The 27,561-nt window shown below is 44.2% G+C and overlaps 1 protein-coding gene across 2 annotated transcripts in view; it reads left to right on the forward strand.

Annotated features, from left to right (window-relative positions):
* The window catches only part of LOC147725896 (uncharacterized), a 187,641-nt gene that overhangs the window by 117,846 nt on the left and 42,234 nt on the right, over positions 1-27,561 (forward strand). For both annotated transcript variants that reach the window (XM_086962814.1, XM_086962815.1), the window contains exon 3: positions 9,849-10,037. In XM_086962814.1, the coding sequence (XP_086818940.1) occupies positions 9,849-10,037 (189 nt within the window). The remainder of the gene's footprint in view (positions 1-9,848; positions 10,038-27,561) is intronic.

Below are 27,561 nucleotides of genomic sequence, written 5' to 3' on the forward strand. Positions count from 1 at the left end.
TGGAAGTGCAGTGAACTCGAACACCAGACCCTTCCAGCAGAACTGCAGAAACCGTCAATGTGGCGGATGGATGGGAACCACCAGATGGGCATCCTTCATGTCCATTCGCACCATCCAGTGGGACGGCAGGAGGACGTCTCGGAGCAGATGGATTCCTTCCATCTTGAAATGGCGATAAACTAACCAGCCGTTGAAGTCTCTGAGGTTGATAACTGGACGCCGACCTCCGTCGGCCATGTCCACCAAAAAAATGTTGCTGAGGAAACCGTGGGGATGTAGCGTTGATCGGCAAATGGCTCCCTTGCAGAGCAGCTCGGAGACCTCTTCATCGATCAGCTGAGCATCGAGGGCGCTGAAAGAAATCTGCAGAGGAGGAGCCTCCTGCCGAGGGTCCCCGTGAAACTCTGTGAAAACCTTGATTGGTCTGGAGAACCCATACGTCTGAAGTAATGTCCGCCCAAGCGCCCTGAAAGGCCGCCAGTCGACCCCCAATGCGAACCTGTGATGCTGGAAGCACAGTTACCGTTGAAATTACCGCCAGCATAGGCTCTGAAGCCCCCGCGTCCTCTGAAGCGTTGTCCTTGCGTCGGATAGAAGTTGTTATAGTTTGCGGTGGTGTTATACTGTCCGCGACCCGAGCGTTGTCCCCTTGCGGAGTTTTGTTGGAATCCGCGACTGGGCGAGCGGCTCCTGCCTCGCCCGGCCCCAAGGAAAACCCGCTGATTAAAGACCTTCTTGATACTGGACTGGGTCTTGTCCAGCGAAGTGAAAGTTGCGACAAACTTCCCTAATTCCTTAACAAAGGGGTCGCCAAAGAGGCCCCCTTAGGCCACTGCTTCAGCCTCCGAGGAGGCCAAATCACCTAGCTTAGGATCTCATTTAATCAAAAGTGAGCGGCGGCGCTCCATGGACAGAGCACAATTAGCGTTGCCCATTAAAATAATAGCACGCTGGGCCCAATTAGAAAGAACATCAAGGGAAATGGGGGACCCCAAGACTATTGCCTCTTCCTCCATGTCCAGTATTTTTGTTATTGGGCCGATGGCGTCAAGAAGTTTATCTTGACAGGATTGCCAGGACCTGTCAATGCCTTTCCTGGGATCCTTCATGTATTTTGCCATAAAAGTGGCCATCTTGGGATCCAGCTCCGGGGTGAAAGCCATTTTATCCTCCAAAGAGGGCCTAAGGCACTCAGCTCGAAGACACCATCGAGCCTCCTTTTCAAGGGGCTTCCGGAACCTGACCGCCACAAACCTGGCCACCTTATCGCCGTGGACCCAAGCCGCTGAGTGAGGGTGCATAATTTCGTCTGGATTAAGCATGTCGGAATCTTCCTGAACAGTAGAGGTGGAGGTTGAAGGGGCCGCCGACGGAAGCCAAGGCCCTGAAGACCCTGCCTCGTTGTCGGTATCCCCCTGCGTGTCATCATTGTCTGTCGCAGGGGACAGGGGCTGAAGGGGTTCCTGCGGGGTCTCCGCCGGTGGAGGTGGGGGGAGCAGAAGGCGCCACTGAAGCCAAAAAAGCGGACTTATGGCGCGCAAAACGTCTACATCCACCCCTTCGGGTCGGTGCTTCTATGTTGGTGGAGGATTCTCCCCAGGCTGCTGTTTGGAATCCGAGAGGGCTCTGCACGCGCTGCCGTTAATTTCGCACACTCCTGAACAATTCTCTCAGAGAGGCTTTGCTCCATAGGGCCAACCACCTCATTAACAACTCGGTATATTGAGGTGTCAACCACCTCAAAAAAATCATCCCAGGGAATATATCCCTGGATCACCTCCTTATAATACTCGGTGTGACCTTCCATAGCTAATGGGAAAACAACCTCAATCAAAACACCCAAGTTAGCTTTCGGGATAAGTAACTGTGTGGGGATACAGACCAGGAATCACTTATGTATGAAAATAGGTGCTGAGCACCGAGATTCAATGTGGGGGGAAGCCCAACAAATAAGAGGCAAGCTGAAAGGCTGCATATGTATGGGTAACCCCAACGGTCACAATAGGAGCTGCACTAACCCCCAAACGTGCTTCAGCCCGCAAGAAAACTGACTGGGCTTCCTGCCTCCCAGTGCATATTATTCAGAATGCGTGAGGAATGAGAAGCGCGTTCGCCCTCAGTCACCTGAAGCGGGAAGCTGTGCACTAAAACGCTTGTTCGAGCGAGTCAACCTAAACGGGTTACTACCCAGAATACGGACCCCCACCGGGGAGTAGTAATAGTTGAAAAGGCTATCAACGCCTCACTCTCGTCGCGCGACTCCTCTGTGAGGGGCGGCGCCGCGAGAGCAACGAGCGGGCCGAGTCCCTCTAGCGGGCTTCAAATGCACCACACCAGCAGGGGTCCGGCTGCCTAAGGAGCGGAGAAAAACGCTCCTGCTGCAGAAAAGGGAACCTGCAAACAAGGAAGTAAAAACTGCGAAATGCGTAGCGATCCACAAGCACAATCCAGAAAATAAATAATTCAACATCAATTTAACATCAATGGCATAGATTCAGGAGGAGAACAGAAAAACTACTTAACTGGCTGTGAAGCTGCAAAGAAAGAGGAGATGGAGAGACCAACATGGGACTATGTACCGAGAACACTGGAAATGGTGGAAGGACTATGGACTTACATTCCTCCCTGGTTGTAGGGAGTTGTAGTTTTTTGATTGTTTGATGATGTGTTGACTACCTTTCTGGCTGCTTGGCTTTTGGATTGTAATAAAAGCGAAGAGAGATAAGCATAATCTGAAGCCTCCGGTCCTGACATAGAATCACAGTCGCAAGAGACACCCTTTCGCTTGCACTCTGGTACTGTCCACATTAAGATCCGACTGAAACACGAACAAGTTTAAAATATTTATTTTAACTAACGTGCTCTATAATGCAGTATACTTGCCACAAAAAGCAGGAAAATGCATAAAATATACAGTCAGCATAGCAAGTAATCCATAACTTATGAAAGGAACTGTCATTATAAAAAACCAGTGTAGCCTATCCTCCCTCCCCTTGTATAGAAGCAGAATGACGATATATTAGAAGATCTCTGGGTGTTATCTTCAGACCCCATACCTCAGTCTACAGATGGTAGATCTATATAATAGGTGTGGTCTTGCTCTTCTCCCTAGAAAGGTCCTTCTCCAAGTGGGTCCTACCTATTTGTGTGTCCCACCTATTTGTGTGTCCCAATAAGACCAAAGTAAATTTATTTCAAACAGCTGCATTGGTATGTTTTGTCTAGTTGCTAGGGCCTGACCAGAAGGGGCATTGTTTATCGACTTTGCTCACAATGTTCAGACTAAATCCCAGGAACCTGCAGAGAGTGAACACAGCGATCGATTCTAATGTGAAACTGCAAAAAGGCATTTGCAAAAAAAAGTCATGTAATGTTCGCAAAGCAGTGGACAATCTGCAGCATACTCATGCTTACTTAGAGAAGACGACAATGGACCATGTGACACTGGATACCGTAAACACAAGCATGTGTCCTTCGGAGGGGAGTTTATCCTCGATAACCAACAAGTGCCACACTCCTACGCACACACCTCCTCACGGCCAGACAAATGTCCTCTCTTCTGGGCTCAATGGCGTCCTGCATCTTCATTGTGATTACTACGTTTTGCTTAAAAGCTTCGTTTTTACTCTGTACTTTTAGAACAATTGATATAAAAATTGTGTTTGCCTAGCATGCTTGAAAATAAGAGATTTATCTGCACAATTGATTGATAATTGCAATACCACTAACCTGACACCCTATCCCTGTTCCGCCGCGGGAAGTCCCGTTTGAAGCGGAGGGAGAATCGGGCTGTCCAAAGTCTATTAGCCACATAGCCGCCATCATAGGAGTGGTGGGACTGCAGGGACGCGCTCTAGCACTCGCGACTTCGGGATACGAGCCTTCATAGCTCTATGCTCTCCCGGACGCGCAGCGGACGAGCGCAGCAGGCGCGCCGGCGCCGCGCCGAAAGCAAGTTTGTCTGCGCCCGTCCGCGCCGGGCCCGCTCCCAAACCTATGCCCATTTTCCCACAAAAAAATATTCTAGAGAGGAATTACTTCGATTAGACCTAAAAACTTGTGAACATCCTACTATGTTACACAATAGTGACACCTCTACGACCCCAAGCTGCGCTTCCTGTGGGTATCGGACTCACAGAAGCCCTTTGACCTTTCCACACAAGCTGCAGGACTCACGCGTGGATACGAGCGAGCGCAGCACCCCAAATAATTACTCATTGACCAATAATAACCACACGCGTACGTCAAGCAACCCTGATAGTAGGGAAAGAACCCTAAAAAACATTCTTATAAATGTTAGATCTATGGTTAAGCACAAATATGAGATCAAAGCACGTATCGCAGACCATGCCGCTGATTTAGTGTTCCTCACAGAGACTTGGGCATCTGAAACCTCTGGCCCGGACTGGAATATAGCAGTTCCCGAAGGTTACTATGTAGCATATGTTAACAGATCAGGCTCAATAGGAGGTGGAATTGCGATAATCTACAAATCTCATTTTAAAGTATTTACTCTCCCTCAACTGGATCTGGAGGCTGAGGCCATGAGCTTTATTGTTAAAGACAGTAACCAACTGGTGTTCTCTGGCCTGCTTGTGTACAGGCCCCCTGGTCCCAGAGCCTCTTTCACTAAAGCACTTCACACATACTTGGAATCTACCTCAGATTCAATCACCTACACAATACTGGGTGACTTCAATTTTCACCTTGAAGAAAATAATGACTCCGAAGCAACTACATTAATTGATAATTTTCTTAGCTTCGGGTTAAACCAATTAGTGTTGAAATCCACACACGTAGCAGGACACACACTTGATGGGATTTATACAAATAATGATCACATAAGAGTAATATCGGTCCTGCCTCTCCCCTGGTCCAACCATGCAGCCATCTTTTTTAATCTGCAAATAAATCTCCCTATCGGCTGTCGAAAAGGTATTTCGCTTTCTGAAAAAACACACCCCTGGAAGAAGCTTGACCCCCATCAATTAGCCAATACGCTTTCTAGGGATCTTCCACTACTCGAAACCTATAATAGTGAAACTGGGGCGACTCGGTTCCACAACTGGATTAGCCATGCAGTGGATGAGCTGGCCCCAGTGGAATCTAAAAAACCCAGAAGACGGTCAGCCACTGCCCAATGGTACACCGCAGACGTAAAACTAATAAAACTCAAATGCCGGCGCTATGAGCGAATCTGGCACACGGACTATAGTCAGCACAACAGGTTAGAATAAACCAAAGTCTTACATGAATATAAGACAATGATAGCCCTTGCAAAATCAGCCTTTTGTACTAAAAAAAATCCAAGAAGCCTCTAACACCCCCAGGGAACTATTTAAAACAATCACCTACCTGGCAAAGAGTCCCCGTGATATAATCTGTGTACCTGACCAAAACTTTGTTGAGAGTATAGCTACTTTTTTTCAGCAAAAGGTGCAGGCAGTCTATGACGATCTTCACACCTTAGCAGCAGGCATATCTGCTGCTCACTGTGAGCACATAACCCCGGCTGCCACCAATTACTCTCACTTTCCACTCTTAGAGGAGACACAGGTCAGCAACTTACTTACTCAGGTGAAATCAGGGTCTCCTTTGGACCCATGCCCTCCACATGTACTGCATATGATTCCAGAGACAATAACAGCTGTTCTGACTCCTCTGCTAAACGCGAACTTCACTGGCTCCAAGGTAGGCGTAGATTTCAATTCAAGGTCCTCTGCCTGGTCCATAAATCCCAGAACGGGAAAGGACCAGTTGAACTCTCCAAACTCTTCCCTTGTTACACTCCACAGCGCACATTAAGATCAGCTAGCCAAGACCTGGTGTGCCAGCCCAGAATTCGGAGAGCCCGGTGGGGCGGGAAATCCTTCTCCTATCAAGCCTCCAAATTATGGAACTTGCTGCCTTCTGCGCTGCGATCTGACCAGTCTAAACTCAGCTTTAGGAGGGCACTAAAAACCTGGCTCTTTTCCATGCCCTAACTTGCTCTATCCTGTTCTTCTTTGCTATAGCGCCAAGACGCCTCGGCAATCGAGCGCTTTAAAAATATTTCAGTCAGTCATTGTCCCCAATGCCAGGCTGCAAATCAGGCAAATGCGCCTTCTCCAGCTGGCTTTGGAGCATCAGTGGTCACAGACCTCGAACCTCTGGGAAGACACAATGGCTCTACCTCAGAAAGCCAAGGATTCACTCAAACGGTGGATGAAACGTACTCACCTGCTGGAAGGGGTGCCCTTCCATCAGGACCTTCCCAGCCACATGATAGTCACAGATGCTTTCTTAAATGGTTGGGGAGCTCACTTGGGTCTTCTCCAAGTACAGTGATTGTCGTCAGAGGCAGAAAAGGGATATTATATCAATATGTTGGAGCTGAGAGCCTTACATCTTGCACTCAAGGTATTCTTCCCTTCCCTTCCATCCAGACAAATTCCTTGTTGATTCATACAAACAACACCGCAACCATGTATTATCTGAACAAACATTGAACCATTTCTGCGATTCACCTACCAGGCACTCTCAACATTCATGCATAAACTTTGTCGAAGCTCATGATTGGATGCTAAACAACGAAGTTGTGGAAGACATCTTCCAACTATGGGGATTTCCAGACATCTACCTGTTTGTGGACGTAACAAACGGAAATTGCTACCTCTTTGCATCCAGGTTTCATCAACCTTGCTCCAGAGGGATTGCGCCTTTTATTGAATGGTCAAAGACATTACATTACTCTTTTCCACCAGTTCCGCTCATTCCTCTGTTGATCAACTAATTCTACATTGCCAAGACCATGGTGATCCAGATTGCATCAGAGTGGCCTCTCGAGTGGTGGTACCCGGACCTTCTTCATCTGTTCGAGACCCCACACAGGAGGTTACCGTGATGTCCAGACCTACTATTCAAACTCTGAGGGAAAGTGTTTCATCCCAACCTTCCATCTCTGAGATTGACGGCATGGCTCCTGAAGTCCTCCAGTATGGACATCTAGGCTTATTTTCAGACTGTATGAACATCCTAAAAGAGGCTAGGAGACCATCCACGAGAAAGTCGTACGCTTTCAAATGGAATCGTTTCGACATATGTTGCTCCAGTAATGGCTATGATCCCATTCTAGGGTAGGAGCAGGTGATTCTACCTTACCAACTGTATTTAACCAAACCAGGCCTTCAGTTTTCTTCTGTAAAGGTGCATTTAGCTGTTGTTACAGCATACAGAAAATCTCCCACACAGGACTCATCCTAAAAGAGGCTAGGAGACCATCCACGAGAAAGTCGTACGCTTTCAAATGGAATCGTTTCGACATATGTTGCTCCAGTAATGGCTATGATCCCATTCTAGGGTAGGAGCAGGTGATTCTACCTTACCAACTGTATTTAACCAAACCAGGCCTTCAGTTTTCTTCTGTAAAGGTGCATTTAGCTGTTGTTACAGCATACAGAAAATCTCCCACACAGGACTCTTCTTCCAGATGCACGTGGTTAAGCACTTCCTTGAAGGGTTGAAAAAGTCTATCCACTGATTATATCTCCTTCTCCTGGATGGGAGCATATTGTGGTTCTTTCTGAGTTGGTGTTTCCCCCATTCAAACCCATTCATAAAGCATCCCTGCAATATATGTCATGGAAGACCGCTTTCTTAGTGGCAATAACCTCTGCTCACAGAGTGAGTGAGATTCAAGCTCTGTGTTGTAAAGAACCTTATCTCATATTTCATGCAAACAGGGTGGTTCTTAGAACTCCTCCTAGTTTTTTTACCTAAAGTGGTGTCGGATTTTCATATTAACCAATCTATAACTCTTCCTACCTTTTCCAAATCCTTCAAGTCCTCCTGAAAGAGCTCTACTTTCTCTAGACATCAAAGGGGATCTCAAATTCTATCTAGACAGAACCAAATATCTATGAAAATCAGACTATTTGTGAACTATGGATCCATGTGTACTGGCTTTTCATCCTCCAAACAGTCCATCTCTAGATGGATAGTTTCATGCATTACCTTGTCTCATCAGCTGGCTAATAGACAACTCCCTTGTAAACCAAAGTCTCATTCCACCAGCGAAAAGGCATCTACTACGGCCCTCCTTAAACATATTCCAATTGCAGAAATCTGTAAAGCTACCACATGGCGATCGGTACACCCATTTGCTCGCCACAATTGTTTAGACTCTGACACTCTGGCAGATGCTCGGTTTGGGCAAGCATCTTTAAGGAACCTGTTTGGATAAAGTATCCCTAGAATCTCTGTAACTGTACTGATGGTCATCCGCAGGATTGTGGGAATGGGCTTGCTATTCTATTCAGTGCTTATGACTATTGAGGAGTATCCCCTGGAAAAGAAGGATAAGTTACTTGTAATCCTAGTTCTCTTCCAGGGATATACTCCTTTTAGTAATAAGCAACCCACCCACCTCCCCGGACGAATACCTTTAATTGAAGTAGCATTTTCCTTCTCCTTGATTCCTACACATGTTACACCGTAAAAAAGACCTGACTGTCACCTGTGGGGCATGATGGGAGCAGGAAGGTCTTGGAGGTCTGAAAGTCTTATCACTGTTGGGGTTTTATCTATGCAGCCTATGGGCTAATTGCTTGTTATTACTTGCCTTTTTCTCTGAAAATAAAAGGCTATGTTGAAACACTAGAGGAGTACGTTTTATTTTACAGAAATGCTATATAAACTTATTTTTATTTTAAATGAAATATCCAATAGAATTTTAGCATCATAGCCTGTTGAATGGTTTTAGGCTGCATGTTTATATATGCATACGTATACATATCTGTTTGAAGGTACTACGTACATGCTTTTGGCTAGACATACAAATATATATTCCAACAAAGATGCCCCAGAACTTGAAGACGCCACTCCACGGGGGATGGTTTACAAAACCTTTTTATTCCGAACAGCTCGTGCAGCCCATATATTGCAGTCCCTGACGCGTTTCGCTGTACCGCCTGAAAAAAACGGGTCCTCAAGCCAGTGAAACCTCATTGCCTGCAAGTACGTGGGATACCGAAATGGAACAGTGAATGCAGCCCAGGAGCCCACTGGAGGGCTGTGTAAAACATTTAAGAATTTGGGGATGATAAACATTTGGCAGGAAGACGGACCCTACTAGAAGGTTTTAATGAACTTCAACACCCAGCATGCCACTTACCTGGAAGTGACTACGCACTTTGGAAATAAAAGGTTGAAGTACCAACCTGATCTTGTCAAGCTCCCCCTCCCCCTATGATTAAGGTGTTTGTTACACCGAAACGCATCAGGGACTGCAATATACGGGCTGCACAAGCTTTTCGGAATAAAAAGGTTTTGTAAACCATCCCCCGTGGAGTGGCGTCTTCAAGTTCTGGGGCATCTTTGTTGGAAAACATATATATATATATATATATATATGTATAATTGATGTGCTCCGGGGTTCCCGCACGTGTGTGGGACTATTCAGTGCTTATGACTTTGATGAGTATACCCCTGGAAGAGAACTAAGATTGCAGGTAAGTAACTTATCCTTATAAGTCAGAGACTAAGAACCATTGCTATCTCAATTGTTGGTAATACTGCAGATAGTAGGTGAAAACTACTTTATTCACCTTTGTGCCTGTTTGTGTTTTTTTTTTTAATACGTTGAAGGCAACAACTGGTAACTTATTTCTATCAAGTTTGCATTGCTTTAATTGGGAACAGATATTGAAGTTTGAATGCAGCTATTGTTGGAAAAAAAGGGTGTTGCAACAGTAGGATTACATTTTTTCACATGTTGCTGTGAGTGGCATTTTGAATTAGTACGGTCAGTGGTCTTTGACATATGCCAGTCACTGAGACTGAGCTACTATGTTCACACTTTGTTATTCCAGATGCTGAACCTTCAAACTCTGGAGAGGAGGACCTTTCACTGGGCGACTATGACCTTTTACCAGAAGAAATTGAGCGCAGTTTGGTGGAAGAGATGGAAGGAATCAACCTTCCCGGACCAGAGGGAGGCAATGCTGCCAACCAGATTCAGGAACATCTGGAATCAAGGCAGAACCAGGCACAACCTGCAGGTATAGCAGAATCTGTTTGTACCAAGTGTGTTGGAACTGAGCTGTCGTATTTTACTCCACCCTTATGTGGTCTACTCTTTGCTTCTTATGTTGCTTAAAAAGGTAGTTATTGAGTTGATCTGGATCTTCTGTATGAATGCAATATTATTTCATATACTATTGTATGGTGTAGCAATGTCATGTTGGCACTGAAGAGATACAGTCCAGACACAAAAATGTCAGACTGGGAGTTTAGTATCTGTGCATTACTGGGTATCGAGGGGCGTTCCTAGTACCATAGTATGTGAGTGTTTAAAATGTTGGCATCAGCTGGAGTTTATGCAAGAGTGCTATGTATTTGTTTCTTGGAGAAATGCCATTTTATCATTGCAGGGATGCTGATATGTTTAGCTTTTTTTAAACCGGAAGCTAAAGAATTTAAAAACTGTTTGCACTGCAATAAAATAATAGTACTCTAGTAGTAGAAGTAAATATTAATTTATTATTCTAAAAAAACCATAAACATTAAAACTATCTATCTACGCATATGAATATATAAAAACTAGAATTACGCAATCTGTCCTACACAGTCAGTATGCATAATTTTAGTTTGGGTAGTTCTAGCTTTGTCAGCGTGTGCAAGACAATGTATAGTAGCAAGTCATCATGATGTTTTTAGGTCTTGCCTACGCAGCGCGCATGCGTTGCGTAGTAGAGAGACCTGTAGCCATTGGCACTGCTTTCCCTGCAAAGACGTGCAGGCGTTGCATTGCTTGCAATGGCAACGCGTGCACGTCTGGCAATTTCCTTACTGGAGCGCGTGGCGCCATATGGTTGTGCGCTCCCGCAAGGGAATTTCACCGGCCCCCTCCCCTGCTGCCGCGCGTGGCTCATTTTTCTGGAGACGGCATTATACAACTCACAAGTGGTGGTTGCCATCTTAGGTGTAGATAAATCCGTCACCGTTGAATAGAAGACTAACGGCACCTTACTCCTTCTCAAATTGGCGGATTCCTTACATCTGATAGCCATTAGCCGACAAGATGCACCTTCGATTTAAGCCTGCAGGACGCGTACTAGCTCCCACAACAAAAACCTTGGGTTCTTGTCATTTTGTTTCGATAGCCACCATGCATTCTCACAATTACCCGGATAGCCTCACCTCTGCAGTGACCGCGTTTTTCACTAGGTTTGCCCCCACTCGTGCCAGATAGACTCTGCTCCTTTTTCTGTTCTCTGCTGCCTTTAAAGCTTACTGTTCACAGCAACACAATGGATGCGGGAGATAATAGTGCAATCTCCTCCTTCCTCATAACGATGTATGTTTCTTTGACCAATTGGGCTGCAGTACTGGTATACTCGAGCCTTTTGTTCTGAATGGTTCCATAATGGGCGTTGACCTGTTGTGTATGTGAAACACGCTGCTGTTAAATAAATATCCAGGACGTTGCAGAGTGCCTTGAATACAGAACAGGCCCAAAAGAGACTGCAGATGTCGCTGACATACTCGTGATTTGTCTGATTACCCTTTTGACTTTTGAATCACAACAATTTGCATGGAATCTGAGAGCAAGCGGCGCCTTTCGCAAGGCCATGCATTTGGCGTCAATCGTCATGCAGCTCCATGTCGCTCAAAGTGCCTCTTCCAGCCTAGAAAAGAACTAGAACGTGTTTTGTGTAAAATACACATAAGAGACAATCAAAGATTTTTTGAGAGAAACCTCAATTTGTGATGTTAGAGTAGCTGAGCTATTTCCTCTTAATTGCTGTAAACCGCACCCTCCTTTCGCACCCCCCACAAACGTGTGTATATTTATATATATATATATATGTATATATATATATATGTGTGTATATATTATATTATATTATATATATATATATATATATATATATATATATATATATATATATATATATATAAAACAGCAAACTCACAACTGCTTTGGACGCAGTTCAGGCGAGCGCAGACCTCGAGCAATCTCCTCAATCAGATCACAATAGATGAGCCAGAAACCAACGATGTTTTAGTTGAAGCAGTGCATTTAATAGGCAGTGAATAGTGCAGAGCAAGTGCCCTCCATGACGCGTTTTGCCCCGCGGACGGGGCTTGGTCACATGACGCGTCAGGAGTAGGCGGTGGATTAAATTATAAATAAAAGCCCAAACACCTAAAGAAACAGGTTGCAAGGGTAAAATAACGACATTGACTGGCAATTAAATTCATGTGATGGTAAGTCCATAAACAAAGTTCACAAAATATTAGAAAGTTGCAAAACAATTAGAGCATAGTGCTCATAGACGGTGAGGCATAATAGAACATATTCACTTAAGAAAAATGACAAGAATTCATGATAGAAATGAAACATCTAAATCAATGTGCAAGTGCAATATGTGCAATGTTTCTTAAAAAATATGTAAATAAATAATGTCCCTCACCATAATCAATAGGACATCACAAATTGCCAATATATACAAGTCAACTAATTTAGACCAAAAAAGATTTTTTAGATGTTATATACATGGAGAATCAAACGGCGGCAAAGACTTTGACTTATGGAAGTTGCCAACAACACTTCAGATTTCATGGGTATATTGAGCCCAGCTGTTATTTCATCTTATGAATATCTGAAAAAACTGAAAAAACTCCCACTCTACAGAGGTAACAGCAAATATACACTTTTGTATATACATAAAGGAAGAACTACTGCAATTATAAATAGTGGTGCAATTCATCAAAAGCATTCAGTCCGTTAGGGGATCTGGTATCGAGCAAGATGATGAAATAAGCCTCTCTTTGACGGAGAAGTCTCTCTCGATCACCCCCCCTGCCCGGATTAGCCACTGAACATAACAAGGTATATGTGAGGTCTTTTAGTTTCTTGTCATGGACAGATTTGAAGTGGCGAGCAACCGGGTAATTCATGTGCGAATTTACTATTGCCCGGATGTGTTGCAAGATGCGTTGGTATGCTTTCAACTTTGTACTTCCTATATACGACAATGAACATGTGCAGGTCAATTTATATACAACAAAGTCACTGCGGCATGTAAGATGTTCCCTGATTGGTATAGGCCGATTGCTAAATGCAGATGTGTACTCGGTGCCATTAACTGCAAACGTGCAGGCACGGCACGAGGTGCATCTAAAAAATCCAGGTTTGTGGAGCCAAGTGGTTTTCAATTGGTTTTCTGGTTGTGCACGGTCAAGGGAATCTTTCATTGAGGGAGCCCTCCTGAAGGTTATTGCAGGAGATTTGGGCAAAAAAGGAGCAAGAATCACATCAGTTAAAACAATTGGCCATTCAGATCTGATAATCTGGCTAAGCTTAGAACTTTGGGCACAAAAAGTAGTAATGAATCTAGCTGTTGTAGACTTGGTAACATCATTATCAATTGTTGTCTTGGGGGTCAGCAGTGTTTCACGTGTACGTGTTGACACTGTATTGAGGGCTTTATCTAATACTGCTCTTTTGTAGCCCCTACGAAGGAATCTATCTCTAGATTCTGCTAGACATTGTTCGGTGACAACTGGATCACTACAAATGCGTTTAATCCTGATAAATTCACCAAGGGGTATACTGTTAATAGTATGCCGGGGGTGAGCACTACGGGCATGCAAGATGGAATTGCCCGCAGTGCTCTTCCTGAACAGTTTGGATTGGATTTTGTTATTCTCGATGTAGACCAATACATCCAAAAATTCAGCTGATGTATCAGTGATTGTAGCAGTGAATTTAAGATTTCTAGCATTCACATTGATTTCTTTAACAAAATCAGCTGCCAGGGTTTGTGATCCTTTCCAGACGATAAAAATATCGTCTATAAATCGCCAGTAGGCCAATAAATGGGGAAGCCAATGAGCGTGGGTGACGCCAAGCACATGCTCCTCCCACCAGCCAACATGCAGGCATGAATAACTGGGGGAGAAGCATGAACCCATTGCCACCCCGCGCTCCTGATGGTAGACCTCCTTGCCAAACTGGAAATAGTTGTTGAAGAGGCAAATGCGGATCATATCTAGTAACATTTGGTTGTGATCCCTCATAGTTGCCTCACGGGAATCCAAAAAATACTGAACAGCTTCCAAACCCTGGTGATGATTAATACTAGTATAAAGTGCTTCTATGTCCATCACCAGGAAACATAACTCAGGACCCCAGGTGATACAACTTAACTTCCCCAAAAAATCAGTAGTGTCTTTCAGAAAGGAAGGGAGAGAACTCATGTGGGGCTGTAAAAAAAAGTCAACATATTTTGAAATATTCTCGTTCATGCTCCCCTGTGCTGAAATAATAGGGCGACCTGGGACTGGGGTAGTGCATTTGTGGATTTTAGGCAACAAATAAAATAAAGGTGTGATAGGGTGCAAAACATTCAAGAATTTCGATTCTTCTTTAGTCAGTAAACCATTTCTGGACCAGGTATTAATGTCCTTTATTGTTTTTGCATGGCTGTTCTGCATAACAAACTTTGTTGATTTGGAATAACAAAGGGGATCATTCAGTTGACGAGTTGCCTCTGTCACATAATCGTCCTTTGCCCAGAGAACTGTGTTCCCCCCTTTATCCGCACTTTTCACAACTATCTGATTGTTGCCTTGGATCTTTTTCACCAGTTTAGTGTATTGGGAGTTGTTATAGTCACACTGTTTTTTCTTTCCCAGTATTGTCTTGTTTAACATTTTCAGCTCAGTGATGACCCTATCGCTGAAGACATAAACGGCGTCCTTTGGCATTAATGGCATGAACGTAGACTTTCCCCGGAATTCCGTAGATGATGAGCGGTTTACTGTGACAACCTGACTGACTGTAGGCTCATTTTGTGAGCTATCTTCATGGGCCAAAGAGATGAGGGTTTGCAGCCCCTGCAAATTCCTGACTGAAAGAGCCTCATTTGTTGATGTATTGATTTGTTGTCTGTCTTCATCAGGCTTCCCAGGATGTAAAAGGAAATATTTTTGTAGCTTAATTTTCCTTATAAATTTGAATACATCAATTCTTGCCTGCACATAGGAAAAGTTGTTCGTTGGGCAATAAGACAGACCTAAAGATAGAAGTTGCTCTTCCGCTTTGGACAGTACAAAGTCAGTCAGATTAATCACAGTATTGTCTTGTGTTTCAATTATTTGTTCCAATTCCTGCGCGTTCTGCCCCTCCCTCCACCTGTTTTTGGCGGCTCGTTTCCTGCGCCGACGTTTTTGGCTGCTGGTTTGCCTGCTTGGGGAGGGTTGGACCGTGAGCGCAGGGAATACCTCCGGTCCTCGCTCACAAAATTCAGTTCATCAACTACTGTAAAAGATGTTGGAACAGTCGACCCAGTGTCATCAGATAATGTACTGTCTTCAGAGCCAGTGAAGGAGGCCACTGATAAATTGTCCTCATTTACACCAGCAGCAGCAGTGGTTTGCGCATTAGAACTCGTAGCAGCACTTGATTTTTGCTGAAGAGACATTGCCTTTCTCTTATAAGAATCGTACTTACGAGAAAAGGTAAAAATGCGTCCTGTGGCATAGTCTTGTTTGTCTCTAGCAAACTTGTGAATCTTGCGCTCTTGAATGGTTTGTTCTAATTTTGCCAGACGTAGATCGATTTCCTTCCTGGTGGTTGTTATCAAATCGGTTTCACCAGAAGCTTCCAACAAGTTGTTAATTCTGTCAATTTCTTTCAGTAGCGCTTCTCTGTCAGTGTGGGCATATTTTATTAAAATTTCCAACATCTTTTTGGATGATTCCAGGTTATTTTCTGCCCACTCCTGAAGCATTTTGGGGTCCGGATTTTCATAGGTGGGAACAATCATTATTCTCAAACCGCGAGGGACCCGGTTAGCCTCAACATACTTTTCCAATGACTTCTTTTCCCAGCACTTCGATAATTCACTTCGAAGCAGTTTTTCCAGCGTTTTCAAAAGTTCTTTAGTATTGCTGTTGGTGCTTGCAATACGAGTCTCTTGGGCAGTTTCTGTAGAAGTGGTCGGCAAATTACCATAAAGAGCCTCTGCCGCTGACTCCCTACTCCTAAGCGCCTCGGTGGAAAACATGTTATCTGCCAAGTATTTTCCGCGGTTGAAATAAATTACCGCTTCACTGCTAGCTGGCTTAAATGAAAGGAGGATAAGCCCCAACCCGCTAAAATTCAGTCTTAAAGACAGGCAAATGAACGCACCACCGGTGCCCTACCGGCTTCCGCCTCCAAGTCCGTGGAAAGTCAGCCGACCTCCCAGGTTGCGAAGCTCCTCGCCGGGACCGGTCACCAGAAATGCGCCGATAAATACCGAAATCTCCTGAGTAGCGGGGGGCACAGCAAGAAATACTGAACACAGTATAAGTCCCAAACGCCGAAGGCGTAGTCGGATTGCAAACGCCGTGCCTCTCAACAAGGGCGGGTCCACGAAGCCGGAAGCAATCCACTCCCGGTGAATGAATGAAACAGCAAACTCACAACTGCTTTGGACGCAGTTCAGGCGAGCGCAGACCTCGAGCAATCTCCTCAATCAGATCACAATAGATGAGCCAGAAACCAACGATGTTTTAGTTGAAGCAGTGCATTTAATAGGCAGTGAATAGTGCAGAGCAAGTGCCCTCCATGACGCGTTTCGCCCCGCGGACGGGGCTTGGTCACATGACGCATCAGGAGTAGGCGGTGGATTAAATTATAAATAAAAGCCCAAACACCTAAAGAAACAGGTTGCAAGGGTAAAATAACGACATTGACTGGCAATTAAATTCATGTGATGGTAAGTCCATAAACAAAGTTCACAAAATATTAGAAAGTTGCAAAACAATTAGAGCATAGTGCTCATAGACGGTGAGGCATAATAGAACATATTCACTTAAGAAAAATGACAAGAATTCATGATAGAAATGAAACATCTAAATCATATATATATAGAGAGAGAGAGCTTTAAGTGGGATGAAAAAACTGGAGGGTCTCCCACAGGGGTGTGGCCAATGTAAATAAGGGTGTGGCTTAAAAACACAAACTAAAGAATCTGTGCATAGCATAGTGTGCCGCCCGACTTATATTTTGCTGTTTCTATCATTGCATCCAGATATATGATACAACAGGTAACATCATACCTACATCAAGTCAGGACTATTGGCTTTGTCACTGGTTGTTAGTGGTTGTTAGTGGTATGAGATAGATAAGCAGCAACTTTGGCTTGTATATAATATTAAAAAAGCTTCCACTTTAAGCCCTGACGACATCGCAACAATGTTGCTGCTCCTGAGTTTCAGGAAGAGAAGGGAAATCTAGAGAGAAAATGACTCTCTTTAAAGGATTTCCCTTCCCCTACAAGGCTCACCTGGTATGATGTCTTGTCTTAACTTCTCCTCTAGTGAGAAGTGAGCAGCGCACATCGAGGTGCCTGCTGTCACTGCAGTACGCCTGTGCCAGGGCACTAAACAGAGCCCGATAGAGACCCGTTTCGAGGGCTCCTTCAAAAAACTGCCGGTGCTCAGCACCGGTGAGACCCGGCCCACTTAAAGATAGATATATATATATATATATATATATATATATATATATATATATATATATATATATATATATATATATATATATATATATATATATATATATATATATATATATATATATTGATAGATGTAGATTGATAGATGTAGATTGATAGATGTAGATTGATAGATGTAGATTGATAGATAGATAGATATAGATAGATAGATATGTGTATATATGTGTGTGTATATATATATATGTGTATATATATATATATATATATATATATATATATATATATATATATATTGACCCCTTCACTGCGGCGGCTATTCCGCCGCAGTGCTAAGGGGGAGGGCGGCGGGCGCATGCTGGTGACTGAGCCGCTCAGTCACCAGCGTTGGTTGCGCTGTGCTCATGACGGAGCGGTTCCGTCACGGCCCCGCCTGCTCAATAGAACGCTTAGCGCAGGCGCGGAATCCTTGCCGAGCGGGCCGTGACGGAACCGCTCCGTCATCAGCATAGCGCGACCGCGGCTGATGACGGAGTGGTTCCGTCACCAGCAGGGGAGGGGTTAACACAACAATTCAGCTTCTTCTCGCATGACGAAAATGGAAAGCACTATTGAAATCCAATTTTCAAAAAACGTGATTTATTGGCAGACCCCCTGCCCCTCCAACAGACGCCTTTCGCCTCACGGCTTAATCAGTGTTAGTGTGTGTAACTAAAGGAAACTATTATATTCCCCGCCATTCCCACATCTCTCTAATAGACAGTGAGAGCGGACTTGACCTCTACGTCCCAAAGCGGTGGCCATCTTTCAATGTGTTACAAAGCGGGACATCGAACCTTTTGACTTAAAAACAATGGTTTCAAAAGTGCAAGTGCAAGGTTAAAAACTGTTTCTTTTTACATTTCATTATATATATGATTTATACAAACCAAAACGGGGAATATACAAAAGAAATGGCATTTCATTCTTTACCGGCAGTATTTCACATTCTTTTAAAACTAATATTGTCTTATTAAAGCTGTTCAATTGATTTGAAACATGTTCCACATACCAATTGATATGGAAATTATTGTTTATGCCTATCAATAGGTAACTGCCGCATCTAGGAGTATATGCAGATTATTCAATTATTCCCCTATGTGTTATTTTATCACGCCCTGTATTGGCTTGCTCGACTGTTCTCCAGCCCTGAATGGGCCATTGTGCGTTTTTATTTAGACCCTAGACTAAAGAGAGAGCAATTGGCAAATAGATTTGTTTGAATAATTTTGATCATGTTGTTGTAGAGACTAGAGGGAGATAGTTGTCACTCTGTTCTATTGTTTTTCTGTGTGGTCCCACACTTCAATTGATAGTTCCTCCCTATTTTCCTCTCCTGCTTCTTTCGCGTTCTGCCTCGATTTATTTATAGATGTACCCATAGTTCTTCGTCATTGTTCAGCCCTGTTGGCCATTTACTTTGCAAGTCTATAATGTATTTGGACTCCACACACTTAGAGCCTTAACCCGATCACCTCCTCTCTCCTTTCTGTCCACTTGATCCAGGCAGAAAAAGGTGAGTAGGTCCATGTTACTGTTGTGATGTGTTTCAAAGTGGCGTGCCACTGGGTTGGTTATGTCCCGGTTTGTTATCGCACGCATATGCTCTAATACGCGTTTTTTTGCGGGGTGAATTGTACTTCCGATATACCTCTTGGAACAGGGACATTCCAAGCAGTATATCGTGAAGTCAGAGTTGCAATTGAGAAATTTAACAATTTCTCTCGTCGGGCGAGGATCATTGGGTTTTCCATTATATTTAGTTATTTTTTTGCTGTGTTACAGGCCTTTTCAGCGCCGGCACGGGAAGAAGCCTTTGATGGGCTTCATCGTTGTTTTTGGGTGGGACCTCGAAGTGACTGTGTATCATGTGGTCATTTAGAGATTGACAGCGCCTATAGGTTATGGATGGATGTGCAGGTATGATTCTTTTCAAAATGGCGTCTGTCTGCAGAATATGCCAATTTTTATTGAATACCTGTACCAATTCTCCTGATCTTATACTGAAATTGGTAATCATCCGTGTTATACTTTCTGATTCTGTTTTGGTCTTGTCTAACAGTAGGTCTTTTCTGTCGATCAGGTCTACTCTACTTACTGCATTCCCTAGTACTGTTTTGGAATAGCCCCTTTCTCTAAATCTCATTGTGGCATCCTCCCTAGCCTTCACAAATTCTTCATTACCTGAACAGTTGCGTTTCAGGCAGAGTAATTCTCCAAATGGAATATTTCGAATCTGACTTTTGGGATGGTGGCTTGCCGCGTGTAGCACGGCATTGCCTGCCTTGGGCTTTCTGTAGAGTTTCGTGTGGAGTGTATTACCTACCACATAGACCTCTAGGTCCAGATAGTTCACTGAGGTATCACTGATGGTACTAGTGAACCTCAGATTGAGCTCATTGCTGTTTAATGCGGCAACATGCTCCTCTGCAGAGGAAAAAAAAGTATATATATGTGTATGTGTATATGCATGTATGTATATATGTGTATGTATATATGTGTGTGTATATATGTATGTGTGTGTGTGTGATATATATATATATATATATATGTGTGTGTATATATGTGTATATATATCTATATCTATATATATATATCTATATATATATATATATATATATAGATATAGATATAGATATAGATACACATATATATATATATATATATATATATATATATATATATATATATATATATATATATATATATATATATATATATATATATATATATATATATACATATAGCCTACTGGCGGTCGCCAGTAGGTAGATATAGTCAGGATCTAGTTTCCATAGGAAATCAACAACATTCTATTTGAAATAACTTTGGCGCCGGTGGACGAATCTTAGCTAAATTCTCCACGAAAATGGCCTGCTCTGCTCTTTCCCTGAAAGTTTGGGGGTGATTCGTCAAGTGTGGGCCGAGAAAAAAGGGGTGTCCCAAAACCTGTTTTCCCCATGCAATTTTCCATAGGGACCTTTAGCCAGGGCTACAGCCCGAACGGCTGAACTGAATTACACCAAATTTGGCAAAAAGGTAGAGTTTGGTTCGCAGATTGTGCTTTTTGTTAAATGGTGTAAATCTGTTCAGTAGTTCCTGAGAAAATCAAAAGTAAAATCATAGTGATATCTAGAGACGAATTACCGTATGCGTACAATTACGAGCACGAGCTGCATGCTGATTGGCTGTCAACTGTCTGTCAACACTCCGAACCAGGAAGTGTTGGCAGCCATCTTGTGCCTCGGTGGAACCGAGTAACAAGAAAACAGGGAAACAAAGGTGAAAACGAAGAAAAGGGGGGTAGGGTAGAAACACCCCGACCCCCTAGGCCTGCTCAGGGGGTCCCACATGGACCCACAAGGCCAAAATTAAATTTGGGATACGCGTACACTGCCGTTCCCCCGCAAAAAAATTAAGGCACCACTCTGCAAACGCGCCCCCTGGCGCATTTGCAGAGGCGGAAATAATTCCCTTGAATATTGGGGGTCCCTTGGGGTCAAGTAGCCCACCAGGAACCTCCAGTATGCGCTAGGGGGCTGCCTTGCAGAGATGTGTAAAGAGTCCACACCCCTTTTTACACCTCTCTCCAAGGCAGCCCCCTGGTGCATACTGGAGGTTACTGATGAGCTAGTTGGCCTCCAGGGACCCCCAGTATTCAAGAGGAATTAGTTCCCCCTCTGCAAACGTGCCAGGGGGAGCGTTTTGCAGAGTGGTGCAATCAGTCACCTCAAGCCCTGCCCCCTCCCTGCACCACTCTGCAAACGCGCCCCCTGGCACATTTTCAGAGAGGGATGTCATTTCCCTTGAATACTGGGGGGGTCCCTGGGGGCCAACTAGCTCATCAGGTTCCTCCAGTAAGCGCCACTGAGCTGCTTTGCAGAGTGTTGTAAAAAGGGGCGTGGCCTCATTACACCTCTCTGCAATACAGCTCCCTGGCGCATACTGGAGGTTCGTGGTGGGCTAGTTGGCTCACTGGGGACCTCAGGATTGAAGACGAATTAGGGCGCATTTGCACACATGTCACCTCAGGCCCCGCCCCCTTCCTTCACTATTGAGCACAATATTCCTCTAAAATCAGCGGAACTATGAATTCTGATTTACTCACCTGTTATCAGGAGAGACCTCAGTGCTGCATCTTTGAGCCCACTACTGATCCTGAAATGTAATTCTAACCATACTTACAGTAACTTGAATTTCCTTCCATAGGAATGCATTGTCTGGTTTTCACCCGAAAAGTTTGTGTCTATTTTCACACACTAAAAATATTCCAAAAACATCGCCTGTATGACTTAAACACATTTTTTCAACTGTTTACAGGAGATGCACCAGTGATGGAACCAGGATCCAACACTGAGTAAGAAAAAGTAATGATAACACCACTTACCTGCGAAGTGAATTTCCTCCCATAGGATAACATTGGTGATTCTATGTGAAAGAATTTCTAAGTGTCAACTTTTAAAATACAATAATATTCCTTAAAAATCACTACTGTAACTAAGACACTTTTACTCAACCGTTTACAGGAGATGTCCAAGGACTGAATCTAGGATCCAGTCCTGTGGTTAGAAAAGTAATCCATAAAGTAACTAATTGCATTTAGCTAGAAAAACACATTGAGGTCAATGTTGCATTGTGTTGCCCATTGCAACAACTGTAACTACTGTACTTAAGTCTATTGCCTATTTGCAAAGCATTTAAACTAAAGTAATTCATTCTGATGTGGTAAATAAAAATTACCTATGCTGAATTTCTATGCGGTAAAGTTCAATAAGAATAACTCAATCAATAAATGAGAGGCAGAGTCCGTGGCATCTGAGTTTGTAAGGGTTTTATTCCTTAAAAAGGAATTGGTTCGAACCAGGTATCATGTTCCATCACCACGAAGGTTCAGGAAGGGATAGACAATGCTTTATTAACAGAATACCATATATATAGTAAATGCATTTCAATGGTGATGGGTACAGAAGGCGTAACAGCTGAGAGAAGAGAGATAAGAACACATGTGCGTAACAGAAGGCGTGCACGAGGGCGTACACGGAGGAGTGTGCTAGACACGTCACAGAAAAGTGTAACAGGTGGGTGGATCCATAGAAGAATCCTGCAGTGTCAGCAGAAATATATGGCAGGGATGCGCGCGCGGCAGCATGACGTGTGATTGACGTGGAACTGGAGGGTGAAGGGGACTTGACATTTAGCACCATACGTGGAGACAGAAGTCTGGCGTGTCAGAACAACCTAAACCCAAATCATATCTGATATCTTGTGTTTGAGGAACTGTATTATCTAGAAGGAAAGGTCTCTCGGGCAGAGGCTATTCTATACTGACTGCTAATGCGTGCATATGTGACTACGTGTCTACGTGTTAATGCGAGGGGGCCATGGGCCTACCATGGTAACAGGAGCAATGAATTACTTGCACGGAGACAGAAAGGCCGGGCCCTTTGCTCTGCAGCTGGGGAAGTGTTTACCTAAATCTCTAGACAGGAATGTATTTTCGAGGAGCGGAGCAGATAACTTGAAGGCTGAATACAGTCTTGGCAGGCAAGCAGGCCGAGCCAGGCACCGCTCGCCGCACAGGGAGTAGGGTAAGGATCATGGATGCGGATCCAGGCTGCAGCTTTCAGAGACAGAAGGCTGAAAGGGCTCGATGGCAGGAATCAGGGCCTAACTCGCCAGAGCCAGAAAAACGTGAAAAGTGCACCATGTAAAGACGGTGGCACGGCATACTTAGGAACTGAATATTCGACCCATTCATGGTGGATCTGAAAGAGGACATGTTAACGTTGGACGCAAATATATTTGCGTCTTCATAGCTGGCTGTGGAGGGAACATACATGTACTTGAAGCACGTACATGGAGCCGTTGGGGTCTAAGTTAGGGGACACAATTGACTATAAAAATTCATATTACCTCATTCCCTCCTTGTCCCCTACGGACCCTTCATGATATATCGATCTTCATCAGTCTATCAATTTGTTCATATAACATCATTTGCTCTTCCTTTTTCTGACGGGATTTTGAGCGTGGACTTGAATGGGGAATACATGATGTGGCGCACAAGCCGCAAATCGCTGGCCCACATTGTAAACATAGGCAACAACTGAACACTATGAGAAGAGCTATTCCGAGGAAGGATAGGACTTTCCATCCCCAGGCTGATAGCACGCTCCAGAACCAACCGGACCAAGTCCAGGTGCCTGGATCCTGATGTATCTGACTTGCAATTTTATGCAGACGGGTTATGGCTCTATATACTGATGGTGCGTTTTCTGGAATGAAAACACAGCAACTCAATCCGATGACTCTACAAGCTCCGCCCCTATCGGCCAGGATGACGTCAAGGACAAGACGATTTTGAAGGACAACAATCCGCATAGCAGACTGTTCCTCTGTTAAGTTGCCTAGGGCGGAAGTAGTTTCATTCACTACTGCTTCGAGGGTTCTGGTTAATTTACGAATCCATTTACTATTAAAGACAGTACCTAAATAGGGAAAGAAACCTTTATTGAAGTCTGTATACTGTTCCCATGCCGTTTCAGTATAGTCGACAATCGGGAGATCTCTCTTGAATCTACTGTGTACTAGATGGGAGTCCCTATGATAATCAGGAGGGGCTAGGAAAACAGGTGGCAGTAGGAATGCAATGTAACAAGTACCATCCCAATCTAGAGGTAAACGTATATATGCTGTATGTCCACAAATGAAATAAGAATGACGGGAAGCTTTAAATGTAGACTTGCCTTTATCACTGAATTTGATCACAGTAGTACATCTACTATGACCTAGGTGTACTGAACCATTCTTTCTGACACATAATTCACCTCTGACTGGTAATACTGACATTGCGGGCAAGACTGGTCCGGCTTCGGACTGGACATTCAGAATCATGAGGTTGAGTGTAAAGTTACCTAATCCATATACTTCGTTTTCTAGATCTGTCCCTGTCCTTTGAGGAAGACCCTCCTTGTCAGGGAAGCATACTTTATGCAGAACTGTGTTCAGATTTCCCCATACCCAATTACCCTGGTAAACTACGGAATCAGAATCTAAAGAGTTCATTAAACTAAACCATGCACCACAGGAACCATTGTGTGTGAACGGGTACGGAAAGAGGGGCAGAACTCCCTTGTACTTCTGATAGGGAGGGAGTCGGCCACATATCCAACAATTGGTAGCATTGCTGGTCTGATGGGAATGATGTAACATACTGATGAATGTATTGTTGCGCAGCGCAAGTCGGTAAGATAACTCGTGCAGGGGTAGTTCACTGAAAGTATGTTCGGCAGTGACATTTGAAGAAAAATGTGCACGTTTGAAAATAGGAAAGTACATGTGAAGCAGTATACTTGCAGCAATAATCATAAGACTCAGAAAAAACATAATCAATAATGTCACAATACAGTGACTACGGAGAGATTTACAATATTCATGTTTCTTGAGCTGTTTCTGTCTATCTCTCTCTCTATTGGGGTCTAACGGGTACATGTCAGAAACTTGTCTAACCGATTCACCTAGGGGAGGACTTAAACAATTAAACTGTCTGACTTGCTAGACCTTAACTTCATGCGGAATTCCTGGGAAGGAGTTTTCTCTACCAGGGGGAGTTTAGTGTCAGTCTTGAAAAGGGGGCAGGGCTGGGAGTCTAGTTTCGGAGGCAGTCCATAGTGTTTCTTAACATGACTCGAGTGGAGCCAGCCCTTGCGGCCCTCCACTTTGATCGCTGTCCTTGTGGTTAATAACACGAGCTTCGGCGCCTGCCAACGGGGTTCCAGCGGACTCCTCCTGTCAAAGTTCCTCACGAGCACCAGGTCCCCCGGAACAATCTCGTGTGGCTTCACCTCGGTGTTGTCGGGAAAAGCTGCAGCGACCTGTGAACGACATGATTGTAGTGCAGACATCAAGGAAGCAAGGTAATCTGTCAGCATAGTACAGTCAACATCAGTAATTTTACGAGGCAGAGGCGTCCCCCACATATTCGGCGGCCTGCCAAAGACCACCTCATACGGGGATAGCCCTGTTCGAGAGTGTGCGATCATTCTCATGTAAAAGAGTGCAACTGGTAAGGCTACTATCCAGTCAACGCCTTTCTCTCTACAGATCTTGGCGAGACGTATTTTCAGGGTCTGATTATGTCTCCCTACGAGACCTGCTGCCTCGGGATGTCGGACACAGTGGAACTTCCATTGATAACCTAGCAGGAGTGATACCTGCTTCATAAGCTCGGACGAGAATGGCTGACCATTATCTGAGTATACGATACGAGGCAAACCATACCTAGGGAAGAATTCACGTACCAGCTGTTTGGCAGTGGTCGGAGCAGTGTAATCTGGGACTGGATATGCTTCTGTCCAACGGGAAAGTGCACATACAACTACGAGGACATATTTGAATCCTCGACAACATTCCATCTGGATATAATCCATCTGGAGGACTTCGAAAGGGTGATCGGGAGGATGAAATCCACCTTGCTCTACGGGAATGCCTTTACCTGGGTTGAACTGACAACAGATCATGCAAGTACGCACTTTCTGTTTGGCTGCTGCTCGTAAATGTTTATTGAACCAAAGGTTTTGAATACTGTCTAGCATGGCTTTTTCTCCTAAATGTGCAGGACTATGTACTGTGTTAATGATAACTTGAACCATAGAGTCAGGGAGAAACCATGTGGCTTTCCCCTTCGTCATCCATCCTTGTCCTGTCTGGATCCCTCCTAGTTCAATCCATTTCTTGATTTCGTCTGGTGTAGCATGTGTCTGTATGTCAATTACATCTAGGGCAGGATCCTTAACTGTCATGCAATGTGTTGGTGTTGGAACTACTGTCTTTGTCATGTCAGTTGTGTGGGTCTGAGTCTGAGCTGTATGCTTGGCTGTTCGGTCTGCCAGGTCGTTCCCCTGGGAAATGGTATCTGTGACTCTTGTATGTGCCTTGCACTTCATGATGGATATGGCTGTAGGCAAATGTATTGCGTCTAACAGAGCTTGAATGAGGGGACCGTGCTGGATTTTGGCTCCGTGAGAGGTCAAAAACCCTCTCTCTCGCCAGAGTACACCGAAGTCGTGTACGACTCCGAAAGCATAACGTGAATCTGTGTATATGTTAACTCTTTTGTTCTTTGCTCGAATACAGGCTTGAGTCAGAGCGATGAGCTCTGCTGCTTGGGCTGACAGGGTGTCAATACAATTCGTTTCTATGACTTCAGTTTCTGTTGTGACTGCATATGCGGCCACTAACTCTCCTGTACTTGTTCTCATACATGAACCATCCACATAAAGTGTCAGGTCTGGATCTGGTAATGCAGTATCTGTCAAGTCTTGTCTTGGTTTCGTCGTGATAGTAATGACTTCAATACAATCATGTGCCAAAGGGTCTGTCTCACTTAATGGCAGAAGTGTAGCAGGGTTCAGTGTATTGCAACGTCTGATTTCTATGTGTGGCTGAAACAATGTCAATTCGTAACCTGTCAATCTTGCTATAGTCAAGTGCTGGGTCTGTGTTCGGTTTAAAAGAACTTCCACGGAATGTGGAACTTGTACTGTCAATTGGTGACCTAACACTATGGAATCACTTTGTCTGATTGCTAGAGCTGTTGCTGCGACTGATTTTAAGCACGCAGGCAGAGCCTGGGCTACTGGATCTAATGTACTAGAAAAATAAGCACACGGTTTGTGTGAACCTGCTTGATCTTGAGTGAGTACTGACAATGCAGTACCTTCGCGTTCTGTGACAAAAAGCGTAAAAGGCTTACTGTAACATGGTGTCGTTAAAACAGGTGCTTGACATAAGGCTTTCTTTAAGTCATCAAAAGCTTGTGTGTGTTCCTGAGTCCAAGGGAGGACAGTCGATGTCGCTGCCTCCTGAGTTGTCAACTGTATGAGTGGCTTGGCTAGAAATGCATACTGAGGAATCCATTGTCTACAGTAAGAAGTGAGGCCTATAAAGGCTCGTACCTCCTTTTGTGTCTTGGGCTGTGAAATGTTTACAATTAACTGGATACGGTCAGGCGTTAGCTGTCTCCCCCCTTTGGACA

This window comes from Lissotriton vulgaris, chromosome 3_1 (genome assembly GCF_964263255.1).
Source record: "Lissotriton vulgaris chromosome 3_1, aLisVul1.2, whole genome shotgun sequence".
NCBI lineage: Eukaryota > Metazoa > Chordata > Amphibia > Caudata > Salamandridae > Lissotriton > Lissotriton vulgaris.